We start from the raw sequence: 20,887 nt of genomic DNA, 5'->3' as shown, positions 1-20,887 counted from the left end.
GTCCCAGCCAAGCGGAAGGCAGACTGGGAGGGGAGATGGGGCCCTGGAGGGGGGACAGCCGCGTAACGGGACAGGGAGGGGCCGTGAGATCACTGCATTCCTGATCCCTGAGCCAGCTCGCCCAAGCCGGGGTGGCCGAGTCATGAAGAGCCTAGGGCCAGGATTTCTGAGGCTTGAAGGAGGAAGAAGCTGAGGGCCCAGGCTTTTGAGTCTCTCGGAGAGAATGAGGATGGAGGCCTGGAATCCTGGGTCCCGGGGAGGAGGGGATCTGGGAGTCTTTACTACTGGATTCCGTAAAGGAGGGAGCTGGGGGCCCTGACTCTTGGGTTCGGGGATTCAGAATTCTGGATCCGAGGGAATTCAGGTGGGGAGCCCGAACACTTGTGTCTGTGTAAAGTACGAGCTGGAGACCAGCAATGGTCTGAGGAAGGAAGGGCCTGAGGGGCCAGACTCCCGGTTGGAAGGAAGAAGTGGTCGGACTCCCAAGTCCCAGGCAGGAGGGAAATAGGGAGTCCAGGCTTCTCTGCTGAATGAGAGGAATCAGAATTTGGACTTTTCCGTCCTAAATGAGGAGGAGGTTGTACGTCAGGCTCCTTGGTTCTAAATTTAGAGAGGACTAGGAGATCGGGATTCTGGGATCCCCAGAAAGTGGGCGGGGCAACTCAGCAAGTCCGGCTGTTTTTCTACTTCCCACTCCTCGAAACTACAATTCCCTTGCGGCGGTCGGGCTGAGTGGTCTTACATCACTTCCTGTTCCGCAGCTCTTTCCGCGCGCGCGCAGGGCACCGTGGGGCCTTGTCGCGGGCTGCCGCAACCCCGCCCACTTCACCTCTCACCTCCTTGCTGTCCCCGCGCGACGGAGGCGACGTGCGGACTACGCCTCCCGGCGTCCGTCGCGCGCGCTCATGCCTATGTGCCCCATTGGTTGCTGGGAAATTGAGTCCGGAGCCTTCCCACCAGCCTTCACGGCACCGTGCTCGGTACTTGAAGTCCCGGCAAGCTCGGCGGCGTTTTAGCTCCTCCCCTCTCCTCCCTCTGCTCGCGAGCCCCCCCAGCCCGCCCCGCCCCGCGCCGGGGCCGGAGCCGCAGCCCGAGCGGCGGGGTAAGATGGCGGCGGCAGTCTGGGCCGCGGGGCTCGGGCCTATCGGGGTGGGCGGGGCGGAGTCGGGTCGCTAGTTGTCCCGGGGTCCTCCCCACACGCCGCGGGGCCTGGCGGACTTAGCGGGGCGGCCTCGGGCCCGGCAGCGGCGGCGGAGCCTGGCGCCGAGCGGGGGGCCTTCTCAAGGCCCCGGGACGCGTCTGTGGGTTCCGGGGGGCATCTACGGGGCGTCCCCGAGAGGACTGGGGATGTCCACCGGGCCTGGACTGAGACTGGAGCCTGCCCTCCATCACATAGCTGGCCTGGGTCATGTCTGTAGACACTGTTGATCGTCTTTCCGGGCTGACCCGAAGCTAGGGTCTGTTTATAGGGTTCTGGGGCCATCTTGAGATCTTGAGATATGTCCCAGGGTGAAGGAGGTCTGCAAGAGCAGAGGAGTATCTGCAGAGCCATCTATAGCGCCCGGGGTATGTCTGTTAGGACTGGGAGTGTCTACATGGGCTGCCTTGAGGATGCGGCTCACCTACCTGGGTCTGGGGCCATGTAGCGGGTCTGGAAGAACTGTTGGAGGGCTAGGAAGTCTTTTAGGGTCACCCAGGGGGGTGGGATGTGCCCACCAAGGGAGGGAGGCAAATACTGACGGGTGCTGAGAGGCCTGGATGGGTCTCTAACGTCTGAGAGTGTCTAATATGGGTGACAGGAGGCTGGGGGGCACTTAGAAGGACCTGGAACCATCTAGGTGGCTTTCAGTGTGACTGCAAGAGTACAGTCTTTATGCCTGGAGCAATTCGAATGCCTTTTGGGGCTGGGTAATCGCGTGGAGAACAAGACAAAGGAGAGTATTGGAAAATTTGCCCAGCTCAAATGTACTTGCACTTTATAATGTAATTTAAATGAAAAATGTTGCTAAAAATTCTGCATTGCCCTGGAGCTATAGAGAGTTGGAATTAGTCCACATTAGTCTGGGCAAGTCTGTAGGATCATTGAGACTCATTTAGTGCAATGCTTTTCAGACTCTTTTGACCTTGATCTACAGTAAGAAGTGCATTTTTTGTGTTCAGAGCTAGGACATACTGACATGTGTATTTAATGCCAAAGTCCCATTAATTAATACTACTTGTGATGCACCGTGAAGAATTTTCAACTGTGTTCGATTTACTTTTATTTTTTTATAACAAGCTAATTGCAAAGCACTGTACTGCTCTCAGACTGTAGTTTGGGGAACACTGATCTAGAGGGACCTAGCAGTGTCTGCAGAACCTTTTCATGTCAAAAAGATATAAAGAACTGTGGATGTGTCCGCAAAGCCTGGGGCATGTCTAAATGGGCAGGGGAGCATCTGCATACACCACGGAGGGCTTGGGGATCTGTGTGCCTGTCCTCAGCAGGTCTTGACTAAAGCCCCTGTTATGTGGCAGTCACTGTTCTGCGTAACATGCGCTTTTCCCAGAGGTGCTGGAGAGCAGCTCCAGGGCTGGGAACTGTCCACAGGGGTTTAACAAGGCGGGACATGTTAGTGGGAGTTAGTGAAGGAGCCACAGGCTCTTGTCTGGGAGGTTGCCTGTGGGAGCTTGGGCAGAGCTTGGAATGCTGTGGTAGGAAGGAGACCAGGACGGATGCATTTGCTTGGCAGGTGTGCAGCTGGGAGAATGGGGGAGGTAGATGTGCGGTAAACCTGGGCCTTGAAGCTAATTTTTGTTATTTTGTATTGAGCGCTTGGGCTGTGCTAACTCTGTAGCAGAAAGTCGCTTTGCTTTCAGTTCTTACCGCCCTTCTTGGAGGTAGATACTCTTGTGGTCTACAGAGAAGCATAAAGAGTCAGGGGTTTTAAAGCTTTCTGGGAACTCTGGAGACCGGATAGTGTTTTCACAGTAGCAGATTGGATGGTTCTAAGGAAGCTTGCAGCTGGAGTACTCCTACTTTCTGAAGACCTAATCGAGACACCCACCAGTCTGAAGGATAATCTTTCAACCTCCGAATGATCTGAGAATTTCTGTGACCTCATGAAGGCTTTAGCCATGATCTCCCACAATGGGCAGATTGGTGATAGGTGGATGTCCTCCGCATGCCTTTCTGAAAGTAGTGTTTTCGGTCTGGTGTTGGTTTTGTACATCACTCTTGTAGTTCCATTTTTTGTGTATAAACCAATTTTTTCTTTTTTTTTTTTTTTTTTTTTTTTTGGTCCCTCACCATCGAGGAGAATCGTTGCCGCTTTAGGGAGTTGCATGGTATCTGAGGTATACTCAGTACACTGGCACGTATCTCAGTTTGGGAGAGGAGAGTTTAGGGGACTGCGGGACACAGTATTTGAAATCACAACTCAACCGGGAAAAACATCAGCCAACGTGGGGGCAGGCAGGGAGGTCTTAAAGCTTGGTTGTGGGGGAAGCTTTAAGTGGAGACTGGGGAGTGGAGTGTTGAAATAGAAGGCCAGAAGGCCTCCCTGCAAGAAAGGAAGCAGTAGAAATCTAGGCAAGGGAAGAGAGCCATTCTGGTCTCTGCGACGTCTGCTCAGGGCCGGGGACTTGCCCAAGGACTGGCGTGTGGTGGTAGAGGGCAGAAGGATGCTGAGGAGGATGCTTGGTCAAAGCCGTGGCGGAGGCCCTGGAGATCCTTGCGTCTATCCTCTGCTTCCAGCCCCTCCCACCACCCCCCACCCCTGCCTCCACTCCAGACTTTCACCCCCTCAACCACCAGGTGACCATGGAGGAAGAAGATGAGTCTCGAGGGAAGACAGAGGAGTCGGGCGAGGATCTGGGCGACGGTCCGCCGGACAGAGACCCCACGCTTTCTCCTTCTGCCTTTATCCTGGTAAGGCTGCTAGATGTCTGGGGCCAAGGGAGGGATGGGCTGGAAATGCAGATGTCAGGGCCTAGCTCCTGGGCCCTGGGGGGAGGAGGGGCTGGGGGCCTGGACACTTGGCTCCTCTGAAGGGTTCGAGTTTCGTTATAGGGGTGTCTGGAATGGCTGTCTCCCAGGAGCAGAGCTTGTGACCATTTGCACGGGTCCCCTGACTGCCCTTTCTTTCCACCCCCTCCACCCTCCACCTTTTCTCTAGCGGGCCATTCAGCAGGCTGTGGGAAGTTCCCTGCAGGGGGATCTGCCAAATGATAAAGGTACGATGGGTTCTGGTTCCTGTTAGCCTCCGTCCCATCTCTCCGTATTCTTTATCCTAATTGCATTCCTAAAAACTTTCTGAGGCCTCCCGGGTACCACCCTTGTGCTGGCTCGGGAGCCAAAGATGGGTCGGACCCATGGCTGACTTGGAGGGGCTCACGGTCTGGTGGAGGGGAGATACAGTCACAGCGCAGAGGTGGCCCCGAGGCACTAGGAGAGCGCAGGAGGCCCAGTTAAGCTAGTGTGGAGGAGATGGGGTCTGGGGAGGCTTCCTAGAGGGGCAGACCGGTGAATTGGGTCTCCGAGGATGTACTGAAGTTGTTGTCTGGTAAAGAGGAAAGCCTGGTAGGCAGAGGCACCCAGCAGGCACACAGCACAGGGGCGTGTTGCAGGACCGAGCTGTGGTTCTTTGGGGCTGGCAGGCCTGGGGTGTGAGCAGGAGGTGAGGCAGGACAGCTCCATGGGACCTGTGTCACCGCAAGGCTCTCGTGCCAGGCTGGCTTGTCTGGAATCCATCCTGAGGGCAGCTAGGAGGTCAGGTGGGTGAGAGCGCCTCAGAACGGCGCTGGGGAAGTCTTTCTGGGCCCCAAGGTGGGAGCTGAGGGGTGGAGGCAGGGAGAGCAGGCAGGAGTTTGGCTCCCTCCTCAAGAGCCCGAGCAGGCTCCTCTTTCCTCTGACTCCACAGAGTCTCTGTGTCTCGTCCCCTGTGTCCAATCTCCCATGCAAATCTCTCTCCAGATGGCTCCCGGTGTCACGGCCTTCGATGGAGGGGCTGCCGGAGCCCACGGTCAGAGCCCCGTTCCCAGGAGTCAGGGGGGACCGACACGGCTACTGTGAGTAAGAGCAGGGGGCTGGGGGCCCAGACTCTTGGGGTTGGGGTGCTGATCAGCTGCAGTGTTGGAGGGGTTGGGGGCATCATCCCTGGGGCCGGGCCCTTGGGTCCTGGGAGCAAGTCAGGATGAGGGAATTGGTTGGATCTCTGCGTTTTCTCGGGTTCTCAGATGCCTGGGTTCCTGAAGGTTTAGGGGCTGGGGATGTGGGATTTGTGGGCCCTCACGTGAGAGGGACGGGTTGGAACCCCTCCCGGCCTATTCCAGGTGTTGGACATGGCCGCAGACAGCTTCCTCGCGGGGCTGGTGAGCGTTCTGGATCCCCCAGATACCTGGGTTCCCAGCCACCTGGACCTTCGGCCTGGCGAGTGAGTAGTTGGGCAGCTGGAGTGGGAGAGGCCTTTAGCGGGGGAGCTGGCAGCTTCCTTCAGGCTCACTCACCCCCTTCTGCCCTGCAGAAGCGAGGACATGCTGGAGCTGGTGGCCGAGGTCCGAATCGGGGACAGGGATCCCATCCCTCTGCCGGTGCCTAGCCTGCTGCCCCGTCTCAGGGCCTGGAGGACAGGCAAAACGGGTATGTGGGGCCAGGGCAGAGCTGAGCAGGCGGCCTCGGAGTCCTGCACGAGTCAGCTGTTGTTGGTAGTAACAGTAGCGATCCTGTCACTTAGACAAAATCTTTAAGCCTCTGCCTGTTAGACTGCAAGGCTTTATGTACCTACAGACGTACCTACAGCAAACGCTGATGTCCTGGCCGGCACGTGTGAGGCACTCCGTGTCCAGGGCGCTACGTGGCAGTGTAACTGCACTGGGAATTCGTCTCCCTGGGATTGGGGGTGGGGTGGGGGGAGGCTCTTAGCATCTCTGTCTTCCAGAGGAGACGAATCTGAAAAAGGGAAGTCCCTTGTTTAAGGTGGCACAGCCAGTAGATGAGTGGTGCTCCTGGGCCCTGAGCCTGTAGCCCAGGTCTCTTTGAGTGTTAAGCCCTGTGAGCAGCGTAGAGCTTCTCAGACTTGGGCGGGTATCAGAGTCACGAGGAGGAGGACTTTGTCGATACACGGGTCCCTGGGCCTACTCCTAGGATCTCTGATTCAATGGGTCTGGGGTGGGGCCCGGGAATTTGCATTTCTAACCAGTTCCTCGGTGAGGTTTCCGGCCCCCAGGACCCCGGTGGGAATCCCTGGTTTAGACTACCCCCCCTCCCCCCTTCATGTGCATCCACAGTTGGGAGGGATGGAGAGGAGAGGTCGGCGCGGTCAGCCAGAAGTGACTGTTTCGCAGCCGACCGTGGCTCACACACGCTGTGCCCGTTTCGGTTTCCCTTGTCCTTTTTTTATAGCTGCGAAATGTCTTGTCCATTCGGCTCAGGGGGCGTTGTACTCAGGGCCCACCACGCCCTTGGGGAACCCCCCAAAAGCTCTTCATTTCTTTTAAAATTAGAAGGCCTACAGGATAAATAAACAAATGGACGTGGCAGTGTCCTAATAAAACTTTATTTACAAGAACAGAAGGCGTTGGGAATTTGGTGCCAGGCCTTCGGTGATATAGTTGTTATCTGGACTGTAAGAGCTGTTTGGTGGGAGATGCTGGGGTTATGTTTTATTTTCTTACTAGAAGTGGTTTTCTTCATTTGGAAGTTATTAAGAACTTTAGGAAAAAAATCTCATCCCTGATTCCATATCGTATAAAGATTACATAAAGGAGGGGCCGTCTTGCATTTCCAGACCGCTCTAGTCTGTGTTTTACACTTCCGGTGGTGGTAATAATTCATAAGCAGGGTAGGAATAGCTCGTGCTCACCGAGTCCTTGTGGGGCCGGGCGCAGTCTGGTTTGTTCCACACAGCTGCCCACCTAGTCCCCTCATCCCTGCGATGTGTGAATGCTCTCATCACCGTCCTCCCTGCTTTATTTTCTTCCACAGCCCTCAGCAGTTGGCAGACTTTTCTGCGTGGCTCATGGAGATTTCTTGAAGGCAGGGACTTTTGTCTGTTGTGTTCACTGTTCTGTTCCTAGTACCTGAAACAGCTTGGCACAAGATAGGCGATCAGCAAAAATGTACTGAATGAATGAGTGCATGCCCATTGTATACATGAAGAAACCAAGGCAGGCAGAGGTTGAGTTCCTTGTCCTTGGTCACGTCATGGGTGAGGGCCAGAGCCTAGGATTGGATTGAGAGGTGGCTCTGGGACTGCCCTCTTTTATTTTTTTATTTTTTTTTCAACATTTATTTATTTTCGACAGACAGTATGAGCTGGGGAGGAGCAGAGAGAGAGAGGGAGACACAGAATCTAAGACAGGCTCCAGGCTCTGAGCTGTCAGCACAGAGCCCAAGGCGGGGCTTGAACTCACAAACTGTGAGATCATGACCTGAGCTGAAGTCAGACGCTTAACCGACTGAGACACCCAGGGTGCCCCTGGCACTGCCCTCTTAAGCCCCTGCTGTCCTGTCACTGTCTACATGACCATGCTGGTGCCCTTGCCATCTCAGGGTCCCTGTAGTAGGTGGTTGAGTGGGGCCTCTGGACCCCAGTGTGTGTGTCCGGAGGTGCAGCCCAGGTCCGTTGTCACCGTGTGTGGGACTGATGGCATGGAGACCGCGTCGTCCTCAGAAAGCAGGGTCTCAGGAGGACAGATGAAGTTAGGCAGGAAAGCACGACGCCTGGCCCATGTGGAGGGGCGAACACTGCTTGTTCCTGTCGCCCGTTGGCGGTGTCTTTGAGTCCTGAGCGGATGTTGCCCCTCAGATGGGGCTCGTCACAGAGTGAAGTGCGTGGGTTGTGGACTCCGGCTGTCAGGGCTCCCTGGCTCTGCCATTTCCTGGGCTCTCGAGAGGGAGATTCACCTTCTCAGCCGCCCACAGTTCCCTTCAGGAAACAGGATAGATTCCCACAAGAGGCAGCTGGAGCAGCGGTCTTAGGTTCAAATCCCAGCGACCCTTCTCTAGCCTGTGTCTTCTGTGGTGACACTGGTCAGGGGGTTCTTGGGCTGCAGGCCAGTGTGTATCTCAGGACATGGGAGCACAGGCTCAGTGGCTTCAGTGGCTACATTGGCTGTTTGCACCCCCCCCTTCTCCCTGCTGTGTGTCCTTGGGGAAGATACTGCAGTGCTCTGTGCCTCAGTTTCCTCCTGAAAGGACGCAGTACCTCCAGCTTGGAGTCATTAGGAGCATCTGTGAGTTGTCCCGTGCAAAGTGCAGGGTGCCGCCAGAGTGGGGTGGTGGCCGGGGCACTGGCCTGCGGCCCCCTCTGCACGGCCCAGGGAGGAGGACATGTGCCTGACTGGGGCTCTCTGTCTCCTTTCTTCCTTTACAGTGTCTCCGCAGTCTCACTCCTCACGACCCTCCTGTGCCCGTCACCTCCTTACCTTGGGCACTGGAGACGGGGGCCCTGCCCCACCCCCTGCCCCATCCTCTGCGTCCTCCTCCCCCTCCCCTTCCCCCTCATCCTCCTCCCCTTCGCCTCCCCCGCCTCCACCTCCTCCAGCCCCCCCAGCCCCACCTGCCCCCCGATTCGACATCTATGACCCCTTCCACCCCACCGACGAGGCCTATTCCCCACCACCTGCTCCGGAGCAGAAGTACGACCCCTTCGAGCCCACTGGCTCCAACCCCAGCTCATCAGCGGGGACTCCTTCACCCGAGGAGGAGGAGGAGGAAGAGGAGGAAGAGGAGGAAGAAGAGGAAGAAGAGGAAGAAGAGGAGGAGGAAGGCTTGTCCCAGAGCATCAGCCGCATCTCCGAGACCCTGGCGGGCATCTACGATGACAACAGTCTGAGCCAGGACTTCCCAGGTGATGAGAGCCCCCGCCCGGACCCCCAGCCCCCACAACCGACTCCGGCCCCTGGAACGCCTCCACAGGTGGACTCCACCCGGGTGGACGGAGCCACCCGCCGTCGCGTCTTCGTGGTGGGGACGGAGGCGGAGGCCTGTCGGGAAGGCAAGGTCTCTGTGGAGGTGGTGACGGCCGGCGGAGCCGCCATCCCGCCAACCCTGCTGCCACCGGGAGACTCCGAGATCGAGGAGGGCGAGATCGTCCAGCCGGAGGAGGAGCCCAGGGTGGCAGTCTCCCTCTTCCGGGCCGCTGGCCGGGCGGCGCGACCCCCTCCTGCAGCCTCAGCGCCCCCGGCGGCCCAGCCCCCGCCCCCGCCACCTGCCCCCCGCGCCCCCGAGGGGGACGACTTCCTGTCTCTGCACGCCGAGTCAGACGGCGAGGGCGCCCTGCAGGTGGACCTGGGGGAGCCGGCGCCCGCCCCGCCGACCGCGGACACGCGCTGGGGCGGCCTGGACCTGCGCCGCAAGATCCTGACCCAGCGTCGGGAGCGCTACCGCCAGCGCTCGCCCTCCCCGGCCGCCGCCGCCGCCGCCGCCGCCCCCGCGGGCCCCCCCCACCCGCAAGAAGTCGAGGCGGGAGCGCAAGCGGAGCGGCGGCGAGGCCAAGGAGGCCGCGTCGTCGTCGTCCAGCGCGCAGCCTGCCCCGCCGGCCCCGGCCTCCCCCTGGGACTCCAAGAAGCACCGCTCCCGGGACCGCAAGCCGGGCTCTCACGCGTCGTCGTCCGCCCGCCGCCGCTCGCGGTCCCGCTCAGCCCGCCGCCGCTCCCGCAGCACCGACCGCCGCCGCGGGGGGCAGCCGCAGGTCGCGGTCCCGGGAGAAGCGGCGGCGGCGGCGGCGCTCGGCCTCCCCGCCCCCGGCCACATCCTCGTCGTCGTCCTCGAGGCGCGAGCGGCACCGTGGCAAGCACCGAGACGGTGGCGGCGGCAAGAAGAAGAAGAAGCGGTCGCGGTCCCGGGGCGAGAAGCGGTCTGGGGACAGCGAGAAGACCCCGGTGCCCACCCAGCCGCCCTCCGGCTCCAGCTCCCTGGGCGGAGAGCGTGACAGCCGCCGCAGGGGGGCGGTGCCACCTTCCATCCAGGACCTCACGGACCACGATCTCTTCGCCATCAAGCGGACCATCACCGTGGGCCGGCCGGACAAGTCCGACCCCCGAGGCCCGTCGCCGGCCCCGGCCTCGTCGCCCAAGCGCGAGGTCCTGTACGACTCAGAGGGACTGAGTGCCGAGGAGCGGGGGGGCAAGAGCGGCGAGAAGGACCGGCGCCGCTCCGGGGCCGCCTCCTCCTCCTCTTCCTCCCGGGAGAAGGGATCACGGCGGAAGGCGCTGGATGGGGGGGATCGGGACCGGGACAGGGACAGAGATAGGGACAGGGACAGGTCATCCAAGAAGGCTCGGCCTCCCAAGGAGTCAGCGCCCTCCTCGGGGCCTCCGCCAAAGCCACCGGTCAGCAGCGGCTCCGGCTCGTCCTCCTCGTCGTGCTCCTCCTCCTCCCGGAAGGTGAAGCTGCAGTCTAAGGTGGCGGTGCTGATCCGCGAAGGCGTCAGCAGCACCACGCCGGCCAAGGAGGCCGCATCCGCTGGCCTGGGCTCCATCGGAGTCAAGTTCAGCCGCGACCGGGAGAGCCGCTCCCCTTTCCTCAAGCCCGACGAGCGGGCCCCTGCAGAGGTGGCCAAAGCAGCTCCGGGCAGCACCAAGCCCAAAAAGACCAAGGTCAAGGCCAAGGCTGGGGCCAAGAAAGCCAAGGGGACCAAGGGAAAGACCAAGCCATCCAAGACCAGGAAAAAGATCCGCGGCGGGGGCAGCGGCGGGGGCAGCGGCGGCCCTGCGACGCTGAAGAAGTCCAAGGCGGATAGCTGCAGCCAGGCAGCGGGGGCCAAGGGGGTGGAGGAGACTTCCTGGTCCGGGGAAGAGCGGGCGGCCAAGGCCCCTAGCACCCCGCCCCCTAAGGCAGCCCCTCCGCCCCCTGCACTCACACCGGACTCCCAGACCGTGGACAGCAGCTGCAAGACCCCCGAGGTCTCCTTCCTTCCCGAGGAGGCCGCTGAGGAGGCTGGGGTCCGAGGCGGGGCAGAGGAGGAGGAGGAGGAAGAGGAGGAGGAGGAGGAAGAGGAGGAGGAGGAAGAGCAGCAGCCTGCCACCACCACGGCCACCAGCACGGCCGCAGCTGCCCCGAGCACTGCCCCTAGCGCGGGGTCCACAGCCGGTGACTCAGGGGCAGAGGATGGGCCGGCTACCCGTGTCTCCCAGCTGCCCACGCTGCCCCCGCCCATGCCCTGGAACCTGCCTGCTGGTGTGGACTGCACCACCAGCGGTGTCCTGGCCTGTGAGTGTGCCCTGGGGTGGGGGGCGCGGGCTGGGACAGACAGGATTGGGGAGGACCAGGTCCTGTGGGGACAGGCTTGGAGGCAGTGGGGATGCTTTGGAGGGGGTAGGTGCACAGTGACCCAGACTGCGAGGGGCTTGGGTGGGTGAGGGCTGATGAGGGGCTGTCTAGAAGGCTGGTAGATGTCTGGCTGTGCTGGAGGAGAGCGGGCAGGTGAGTGGGGGGGAGAGGGGGTGGCCAGCCCAGCACAGGCTGGAGGAGTGGGCCGTGTTCTGGGGTCCACCCGGAGGTGGACGAGGTTGGGTGTGGTGGAGGGACCAGGAAGAACAGGGTGAGCAGGGAGCGTTGTCCCTTAAGGGATAGCAATAGGGCACAGGGGGCTTGAGACAGAATCTCACCTTTGCCGCTACCTCGTCCCTGAATGACCTGGCCCCATTTCCCCCCGGACCACACACATACCTTGAGTCCTAAGAATATGTGGGGTGCGGAGCCGTTCTCTCACTGGCCAAGGTCCCCTTTTCCCAATTCTGAGCCCGAAACCTATGGTCTCTCCCCCGGGGGGAGACGGGGGGAAGACGGCAGCAGGTGCCTAGGCGACCTCTTGTGTCAGCTCCTGATGTCCTTGTCCTCAACTCTCTGCCTCTTGCAGTGACTGCACTTCTCTTCAAGATGGAAGAAGCCAATCTGGCGAGCCGAGCAAAGGCCCAGGAGCTGATCCAGGCCACCAACCAGGTGGGCCCCTCTGGGGAAGAGTCCCCACAGTCCCTCTTCTCGTCCCCTGACTCTGATTAGGAGAGGAACTACAATTCTCAGCAGACCTTGGGACAAGGAAGGGGTCGGCAGGAGGAGGGGCCTCTTGCCTCTGGGACAATTTGGAAATCAGGGTGGGAAGGATGGGGGTACATGTTCCCTCTTTCCCTCCCCCTCCCTTTATTCATCCGCTCTCCAACCTCTTCCGACAGATCCTCAGCCACCGAAAGCCACCCTCCAGTCTGGGGGTGACCCCAGCTCCTGTGCCCACCTCTCTGGGTCTGCCCCCTGGCCCCTCCAGCTACCTGCTCCCTGGCAGCCTCCCCCTGGGGGGTTGTGGCTCTACCCCTCCCACCCCCACTGGGCTGGCTGCAGCATCTGACAAGCGAGAGGGCAGCAGCAGCTCCGAGGGACGTGGGGACACAGACAAGGTGAGCTGGGTTTGGGAGAGGTGGGTTGATGGTGACAGTTTTGCAGATGCTGAAGTGCAGGGGCCCAAGGAGAATAGCAGACTGATGCCAACAGGTGGGAACTCAGATAAAACAGAAGTCGTTGAATTGTGTGGAACTAAAATTTTTTTTTCAATGTTTATTTATTTTTGAAAGAGTGAGAGATAGAGTGTGAGCGGCAGAGGAGGAGAGAGAGAGGGAGACACAGAATCCAAAGCAGTCAGGACAGAGCCAATGCAGGGCTCAAACTCAGTAACAGTGAGATGGTGACCTGAGTGGAAGCCAGATGCTTAACCGACTGAAGAAGGAACCCAGGCACCCCAAGGAACTAAACTTTGATTCAAATGCACGAGTGGGAACAAACCAGTTTTCATTCAGCTACATCTGGCTTCTACTCACAGGCCTCAGGCCAGTTTTCCTTTCGGTCAGGTCCAAAAAGGTCATTCTGGTCAAACAGCCAATTGCCAGATGATGGTGTCGCCTATTTCTTACTTTGTGTAATTTTTTTTTTAAGTTTATTTATTTATTTTAGAGAGAGAGGGAGCACAAGTGAGGGAGGGGCAGAGAGAGAGGGAGACACAGTATCTGAAGCAGACTCCTGGCTCTGAGCTGTCAGCATAGAGCTCGATGCGGGGCTTGAACCAAACTGTGAAATCGTGACCTGAGCCGAAGTCGGACACTCAACCAACTGAGCCACTCAAGCGCCCCATCTTACTTCGTGTAAATTTTGTATGGGCAGTGGACATACGTGTCCTGGTCAAGGCCACCGGGGATAGCCCCAGGTCCAGCCTAGGTGATGTTCAAGTGATGTTCAGAGGCCCGGCCTGGCCTGTGGTCTGGGGTGACCGCAGCAAGGGTAACACAGGGCAGATCCTGAGCAGGACCTCCACCTCCAGGAGTAGCTGGATGTGTCAAGGAGGCTGAGCTGGAAGGCAGGTGAGTGGAGGCCTGGGGTTCCGCAGGAACTCATCCGGCCTTTGCTGTCCCTCCTTCCCTCCCCGTCACCCCCTCTGCCAGTATCTGAAGAAGCTGCACACGCAGGAGAGGGCAGTGGAGGAGGTGAAGCTGGCCATCAAGCCGTACTATCAGAAGAAGGACATCACCAAGGAGGAGTACAAGGACATCCTGAGGAAGGCTGTCCACAAGGTGGGGCCCAGCGGGGGACAGATCCACAGAAGTGGGGAGAGGACAAGAAGGAGACATGTGCATGCATGGGGAGCCGGGGATGGTGGGTCAGTGTGGAAGGTGAGGAGGGGACGGGATTTGCTCAAGCCCACCTGGGCCTGTCCCGCTGACATCAGGGGGACACGTAGGGGTGTTGGTCCGGAATCTGGGGGAGCGGCTCCCATCCCAGTTCGCAGCTGTGCTCAGCAGTCAGCAGTCCAGGTGGAGGGGACCCTGGGGGGCTGGAGGTGACCACAGCTGCCTCTCACCCCCTAGATCTGCCACAGCAAAAGCGGGGAGATCAACCCAGTGAAGGTGAGCAACTTGGTGCGGGCCTACGTCCAACGCTACCGCTACTTCCGCAAGCATGGCCGCAAGCCGGGGGACCCCCCAGGGCCCCCGCGGCCGCCCAAGGAGCCTGGACCCCCTGACAAGGGTGGCCCAGGCCTGCCCTTGCCCCCTCTCTGAGACCCTCGGCCACCCCTTCCCTCCTTCGCCTCTTTGGAATTCTGGACGTATTTATGGCTCCACCTCCCCACTTCCCTCCCCCGCCCCGTCAGTGGGATGATTGGGGGAGGGTTGCTGCAGGGAAGAGGAGAGCCCCCTGCCCTGCCCAGCCCTGTGCCCCTTGCCCCCAAGCCTGTCCCCATCGCCCCTCCCTTCTGTTTGTGCCCCTCCCCCAGTTTCATTAAAGATTTCATGAAATGTTAGCCCCGAGCCCCATGATTTCAGCCCTTTCTTTTCAGAGACCAGTTTGGGAAAGGGTTGGGAAGAGACTTGCCCAGGTCTGACCCAGGTCTGAGGGTGGTTAGCAGGGTGTGACTCGGGGGAAGTGCTTTTCCCTCTCTGGGCCTCAGTTTCCTGATCCTTGAAGTGGGTGTTACAAGGACGAAGACCCAGGCAAGTGACGTACTTAGAACCGCCGTATCAGCTACATAACAAGTGGTTGCTGTTGACAGAAAATGGTCGCAGGTGGGAGGTTGGGGTCCCAGGTCCCACCTGCTCAGTGTCTTCCAGGCTAAGGGCACCTGGGTGCTATTTGTCTGCCCTGGAATTGCCTCAGCAACAGGACTTTTGTCCCCCATTTAGTTGGATTCCCTTTTTACCAGTCCTTCGAGGCTGGGGTGATATTACCCATTCTCCTGAGGTAGAGGGAAACTGAGGCACAGAGCGGCAAGGGCCACACAGTGAGTCCGGGCCACACTGGCCTTCATCAGTCCACATTACCCAGAACCCAGACGTGGTGAGGAGAGGTAGTAGGCCTGGGTCACCGGAGTGGACGGGCCTCAGGGCTGGGGCACAGAGCTCCTTTACGACTGCCTGCCTCCAGCCCCACGCAGCAGGGAGTCCAGGGCCAGAGGTCACCTGGCAGGAGCTGGGAGGGGACCCAGGGTGCCCCCAGCCAACAGGACAAGGCTCTCTGCTTACTGGACAGGGGCCTGAACTGTTTATAAACGAGACAGAGGTTCTAGATTCTGCCCTGGGGCCTCCCTCGCAGAGCAGCAACCCTGGAATCCGGCCTGGTTTCTAACCCGTCCTGTGTTTCCTACTGTCTGACTTTTGCTCTTCTCCAAGCCTCAGTGTCTTGGTCTATAAAACGGAGGTGACTATCACACCTCCTCACCAGGTCCCTGGGAAGGGGAAAGGAGGTGACCAGTATCAGCTGCCCCCGCAGTGTCTGGTCCTTGGGCAGTGAGCATCTGGGTTGTGGGTTGCACAGAGGGGTCAGCTGATGCCCTAAGAAGGAATAATGCCTGGCCTGCGTCAGGGCTAGCCCGGAGACCCTGAATACCAGACACACAAGTGGTGACAGTGGTAAGAAACAGTTTATTGGCCAAGGTGAGGGCACAAGAGGCCATCATCCATGAGGAGTGAGGGGTCAGATCTCCCCAGTGACCTAGAAATCCATGTCTTCGACCAGGTCCTGGAGGTAGGCCTTGTACTGGTCCGAGGTGAGGGAGAGTGGGTAGCTGTTGGAGATGTGCAGGTCCACGGTGGTCTCCAGTGAGGAGGCGCCCCCTGACCGTGCCATGTCCAGCAGGGCCCTGAGACAAGTGGGAACAACCTGCAGGAAGTGGGGGGGAAACCGGTCAGGGAAAACACTCCACCTGGTTCACGGGCAGGGGTAGGGTTGGACTACAACTCCCAGCAGCCCCTACGCTGTAACTCCGGGTGAACTATTTGGCCCAGGGCTGCCGGAAGTTGTAGTTTTCCCTATAACCACAACCACCAGAGGTCCAAGAAGTTTCCTAGGGCTGAGGTGCTGGAGGGGTTCCCAGAAGCTAGGGCTGAGCAGCTTGTGGTCAGAAGGACTCGTAGGAGCTGTGGTTCCTCACAGAGACTGTGAGGACTCGTAGTCCACCGACTTCCACATGGTTTTGAGAGTTCAAAACAGGTTGTAGGGGTGAGGAGAAGAGAGGGACACCCAGAAGCTCCTCTGGATGAGAATCTGGTGGTTGCAGAGACTCTTGGAAGTTGTAGTTTTTCAGAGGGGCTTCTGGGACTTGTAGTTCCTCTGCCCTTTGTTAAGATCCCCCCCCCTTTAGCTCCAGGAGCCCAGGCCCGCAGCACCTTGACCATCACGAGCTTCTTGATCCACGGCTGGTCCTGGGGCCATGGCTCCCCAACGCAGAACCAGAGGGTGTAGCGTGGTGAGTGTCCGCTTCCTTCAATGAAGGCAATCAGTTCTGGAGGCCCGAGAGCTTAGTGAGGCATGGGAAGAAGACCCTCTCCTTCCCCCTCCCTGCCCCCCAGACCTGAATAACAAACAGCCTCACCTTCATCCCTGACCTGAAGCCCAACATCCCTACACCACCATGACCAGATGGCCGCTGATCTGGGCCAAGTCCCCACAGTGGTGGTACAATCTTAAACATTCCTCCTCCCATGGGGTGGGGCTGGAAGATGTGCACCGCCCCCCCCCCTTCCCCCCACCTTGGGACAGGAGCGCGCTCCCGCAGGGACGTTCTAGGATTCTGGAGGCCCAGGTGGTTGGCAGTTTTAACTGCTCTTCAACCCCCCAAGGCCACCCTCTCCTGATAGGAGCCAGTAGCCCCTGTGGCCATTCACATTTAAGTTGTGACTAATTAAAGTCAACATTTAAAAGTCCCTTCCTCCGTTGCATTGGCCTCCTCTAAGTACTTAGTAGCGGGTACCACGCCCGACAGCGCACACACACAGCGTTTCCAGCACTGCAGACATTATCTATTGGACAGCAAAGCTCTGAAGGACCTCTCTCTCCTGCATCTCTCTGGCCCCCTATCCTGGTAAGTGGTAATAACTGGTGATCGTGATGACTGTGGCAGGTAATTCCTTGAGCACTTCCGCACACCGCGCCCCCGGCCGCCTACCGGCTCCAGGCAGAAGAGACCCTTCTCCGACAGACTCAGAGCAATCCAGTCTTTTTGCCCCAGGCCGAAGTTCAGTCCTCTGAATTCCATTCCGGACCTCAGAGTTCTGAACCATTGGGGTACGCTCTTTCCACAGCAGAGCTAAGGCCCTGCCTCACTCACCTGCCACGAAGGGCTTCAGGTCGAACACGTCTCCTTCCTCATCCTTGGGGACCTCGCCGCTGGGCCCGTGGCCACTGTCAGGGAGGAGCTCCTCGCCCAAAGCCCAGTACGTGTGACAGTGCCCCAGCCTCTGGGCGCAGAGCCGCTGTCCCGCCCTCCACAGAGCTAGCCCCCCACCGAGGCAGCTCAGCACACGCCTCACGTAGCCCATCACGCCCCTGTCCGTCAGCGACACCCCGGGGTCTGGCAGGATTATTGGCTGTCCAGGCAGTGTCTGGTCTGCATCTGATGCCACCAGCCGCAGGCCCCCCGGGCAGAGGGCAGTCTGCTGGAAGACTTGGCGGCCCCGGTAGAAGGCAGTCACCTCGAACTCCCACTCTGAGCAGCGGCAGCAGTGACATGAAGGGGGAGGGGGATTGAGTGAGCATAAGGGGGTCCATCGCCCCAGCCCCTCCCACCCTACAGTCGGCGCTCACCTTCCTCAGGCACCAACAGCCGCCTCAGTGGGTTTTCCGGGGGCTGCAGGTTTGGGCAGGGGGCAGGGATGTCTACGCTGGGGCTCAGCAAGAATGGAGGGGTCTCCTCAGGGACCATAGGCAGGCTCGAGGGCCCCCCATCTGGGAATGGGGCCAAGGCCATGTCACTCAGTAACTCCTCCAGTATGTCTTCCTGGAGAGAAGGAAAAAAAGAAAAGGACCCAGGCATTTCCACAGCCTTTTCTGGAGACGCCATAGAGACCAGGCCTTTGTGCCCAGCAATGTAGGGACCCAGAGAGGAGTCACAGCTGAGCCTTTCCTTCAAGGGGCTTCCAGTTGGGGGTGGGGGTGGGAGACAACCGTGGGCACAGAATGGCAAAAGACATGCTCTGCTATATGCTGGGTCTACTGCCGGCCCAAGGGGAGTGGCTAAATCTGGCCCCAGGATCTGGCCCTGTGCAAGCAAGACCTGGGCAGAGAAGGCTGGACACGACTTCAGAGGGGGACCTGCCCCAACGCAGACATCAGCAAGACCAAGGGGAGGGTGGTTCTGGGTTCCCGGGAGGCTGAGGGTACCCTAAATAGCAAGGGAAGCTATGAAACTCTGGGAAGGTATATTAGGGCCTTAAATGCCTGGTGAAAACGGAATTTTCTCCTGAGGATGCCAGGAAACCATGGCAGGGCTATGAGCAGGGGAGGGACAGGGTCAGCTTTAGCTCAGTTTGGGGATGGACCGCAGGGGAGAGAAGGGAGGCTCAGGAGGAAGACGGAGGCGAAGGTCCAGGGGGAGAAAAGGAAGCCTGAACAAGGCCATGGGGACAGAGAGAAAGACGGGCCAGAGACAGGAGGGCAGGAGGGTCGGGATGCATTCTGACCTGGGTGTCAGAGGGACTGCATCTGCTATTGGTATCTGGAGAGGTGTCCAACTCAGGAAAGTCCCCAGCTCCTGTCAAGGAAGGTGGTAAGTGGAGAAGGGTGTCGGGGACACTCAAAATCCCACCCCTCCACGTGAAGCCCCATTTCTGGCACACCTGAGTTCACAAACTCATAGACCTTGTGGGGGTCGTGGGGGTCCTTGCTCCGGTCCTCGGCTAAACGCAACACCTCCTTCCGGTTCAGGGCCGATCGGAAATTCCTCTTCCAGGTGGGCAGATCAGGTTTATCCTTTCCAGGAGTGTAGGCGCCGCTGGCCTCGGCCCAGGCCTGGGGATCCAGTTGACCAGGATAGTGAGGGTGACTAAGACCCCCTGCCCCAACGTTCTAACCTGGCACGTTCTAACCTGGCAAGGTTCCATCCCTAAACCCTTGGATTCTCTGCACCCCAAGGTCCCCTATCTTCACTTTTTGAAAACCTTTGCTTTCTTTTTTTTTTTTTTTTAAATTTTTAATGTTTTACTTTTTTGTTTTGTTTTTTGAGAGACAGTGTAAACCCGGAAGGGGAGAGCAGGCTCTGTGCTGACAGCAGTAAGCCCAATGTGAGGCTCGAACTCCCCAACCTCGAGATCATGACCTGAGCTGAAGTCTGATGCTCAACCCACTGAGCCACTCAGGCGCCTTGAAAACCTTTGCTTTCTAAGCCAAACTTCCATGTCCTACTGGGTGTCTAACTCTGCCACCAACCTGCCCCAGGATACCCTGTAATAACCCCGCCCCCTCACACTCTAACCCGGGGTACCGCACCACTGGTATATTCTAACTTGGTGGGGCATCACCTCAGCTTGGGGGCCAAGTCTCGCCTCTAAGGTTCCAAGCCCCGCCCCCAGAATTCTATGACCAAGCCCCCCGCCCTCTGCGAGCTCTGAATCCCCCAGGATGCATTTCCTTCGAGAAATTACCCCGCTTTTCCGGTTCTTTTCCCGGAAACTGGCCGCTCCAACATTGCCTGCGGTCGACACCGATAACCCCGGCACCGATAACCCGGCCGGGTCCTGTCCTAACTCCACCCACCTCCAACTGCCAGCGTCAGCTCCGGCCGATCACAGGCGTGCTAACCCCGCTTTCACCCCCTGGGAGTCCATCCCGCCTGGCTGGCAGCTCAGGGTTTCGGGCGTCCGGGAAGCTCACTCACCTGGAAGATGCCGAAGTCCTCCTGCTGGGCATCCTGGCGCAAGCCGTGCTTCCACGGGATGCGGAAGCGCGTACGACTCTCGTCCAGCCAGGCCACCCCCTCCAGCCGCCCCAAGTCCAGCTGCAACTTCAGCCAGGGCAGGATCCGCGGCTTTTGGGTACCCATGGTTCGGCCTGCGCTTAGAGAGCAGTTCGTGGGCTGGGGGCCCATGTGGCCTGAGGGTGCCACACCCAGACCTCTCTCTCTCACGGGACCGCGGTGCAGGGTCCCTCACGTATATTTTCCTGGGTACAACATAAAAGCCCTTCTTTTTCATCCTCCGGAGAGGCTCCCCAATTCGAGACACCCCCCCCCCCCCTCCTTTCTCTAGCTGCTACTGTCCGGGCCCTCTACCTCCTCAATTCCGCCAGCGTAGAACCTTCCCTCTTCCGTTATAAACCCTTTTCTCCTCTCCCCTCCCCCACATCACCCAACGCAGTCACCTCCACTTCCAAGGTAGAGCCTCCCCTAGTTATTTCAGTGCAGACGCTATTCACTTGTAGATCTCTACCTCCCGTATTTATCCCTGTTGTTGACCCCTCCTACACTTCCCCCAGAGAAGAGCCCCTCCCCCATTTCCATCGTAGACCCTCCATCCACATCCCCCCCCCCCAAACAGCCTCCCTCCTCTAGGGCACCCCTCCCCAACACACACACACACACACACACACACACACACACACACACACACACTTCATAGAGTGGACTGCCTTCCATTTTCAGGGTCCACTCTTCCTTTCATCCCCTAGTGCAGACGCCTCCGATCTCCGCAACCTCCTCGCGCCCCGCTACTTTTTTCTTTTCTTTTGTTTGTTTGTTTTGTTTTGTTTTATTTTTACAGCCGACCTCCAGCACCGGGTTGCTTCACTTTTTCTCCTCTTTGCTTCACTTTCCCTGGAGTACACAGTGCCCCTCTGTGCTATCAGGGTAGACCCATCCTTTCACCCATTTCGCACTCCGGACGTCACCAATTCCCCAGCTACCCGCCGCCCCCCCCCCCCCCCCCGCCCTGCTACCTACGCAGAGGGTCTCGGCGCGCAGAGTGCTAGGACCCACCCCTGCTTTTGGGGGCCGATAGCTCTCGAACTTGCAGCTGCACACCCTCCTTCTCGTCAGCTGAGCTTCAGAGCAGTGGCCCTTTCTTTTTCTATCGACTTCACGAAATAAAAACTTTACCTTCAGATGGTTGACAGACTCCTGAGCCAGAGGCGGCACCAAGAGCCCGGACGTCCCCC

General features: G+C 59.0%; 2 protein-coding genes across 10 annotated transcripts; one reads left to right on the top strand and one right to left on the bottom strand.

The window, feature by feature from the left end:
- Nucleotides 1-1,175: 1,175 nt before the first annotated feature.
- SCAF1 (SR-related CTD associated factor 1) lies at nucleotides 1,176-14,274 on the top strand. The gene is given in 13 exon segments (XM_047077616.1): nucleotides 1,176-1,566; nucleotides 3,797-3,910; nucleotides 4,158-4,215; nucleotides 4,955-5,049; nucleotides 5,314-5,414; nucleotides 5,505-5,620; nucleotides 8,355-9,421; nucleotides 9,423-9,659; nucleotides 9,661-11,194; nucleotides 11,844-11,926; nucleotides 12,157-12,375; nucleotides 13,411-13,539; nucleotides 13,834-14,274. Coding segments are annotated over 12 exon segments (3,939 nt in total). The 5' UTR covers nucleotides 1,176-1,566; nucleotides 3,797-3,802; the 3' UTR covers nucleotides 14,026-14,274.
- Nucleotides 14,275-15,364: 1,090 nt separating this feature from the next.
- On the bottom strand, nucleotides 15,365-20,887 carry IRF3 (interferon regulatory factor 3). 9 transcript variants are annotated; one of them, XM_047077626.1, is made up of 8 exons: nucleotides 20,673-20,886; nucleotides 19,614-19,897; nucleotides 18,577-18,748; nucleotides 18,421-18,491; nucleotides 17,546-17,738; nucleotides 17,070-17,447; nucleotides 16,129-16,244; nucleotides 15,365-15,622 (listed from the first exon to the last, which is right to left on the bottom strand). In XM_047077626.1, exons 2-8 carry the CDS (start codon nucleotides 19,821-19,823, stop codon nucleotides 15,455-15,457), a joined length of 1,308 nt encoding a protein of 435 aa, XP_046933582.1. In that variant the 5' UTR covers nucleotides 19,824-19,897; nucleotides 20,673-20,886; the 3' UTR covers nucleotides 15,365-15,454. The 9 variants fall into 9 exon arrangements, with proteins under 9 accessions (XP_046933582.1, XP_046933577.1, XP_046933573.1 ...); XM_047077621.1 differs by having other exon boundaries at nucleotides 15,528-16,244; nucleotides 19,614-19,786; nucleotides 20,669-20,887; XM_047077617.1 differs by having other exon boundaries at nucleotides 15,528-16,244; nucleotides 20,673-20,887.

The sequence above is a fragment of the Lynx rufus genome, unplaced genomic scaffold, assembly GCF_022079265.1.
Source record: "Lynx rufus isolate CCGP_SWC_20201006 ecotype Redwood Valley unplaced genomic scaffold, mLynRuf1.p SCAF_16, whole genome shotgun sequence".
In the NCBI taxonomy this organism is placed as follows: Eukaryota; Metazoa; Chordata; class Mammalia; order Carnivora; family Felidae; genus Lynx; species Lynx rufus.
The sequence above is the reverse complement of the archived record's forward strand: the minus strand, read 5'-3'. Positions and strand labels throughout refer to the sequence as shown.

Bases quoted from the DNA above. Each gene is read 5' to 3' on its own strand.
- IRF3 (XM_047077617.1), bottom strand. From the start codon at position 19,823: ATGGGCCCCCAGCCCACGAACTGCTCTCTAAGCGCAGGCCGAACCATG. The intron at 18,749-19,613 runs GTGAGTGAGCTT...CTGGATCCCCAG, and splicing joins AGGACTTCGGCATCTTCCAG to GCCTGGGCCGAGGCCAGCGG. The intron at 18,492-18,576 runs GTGTGCCAGAAA...CTTCCTTGACAG, and splicing joins CTATGAGTTTGTGAACTCAG to GAGCTGGGGACTTTCCTGAG.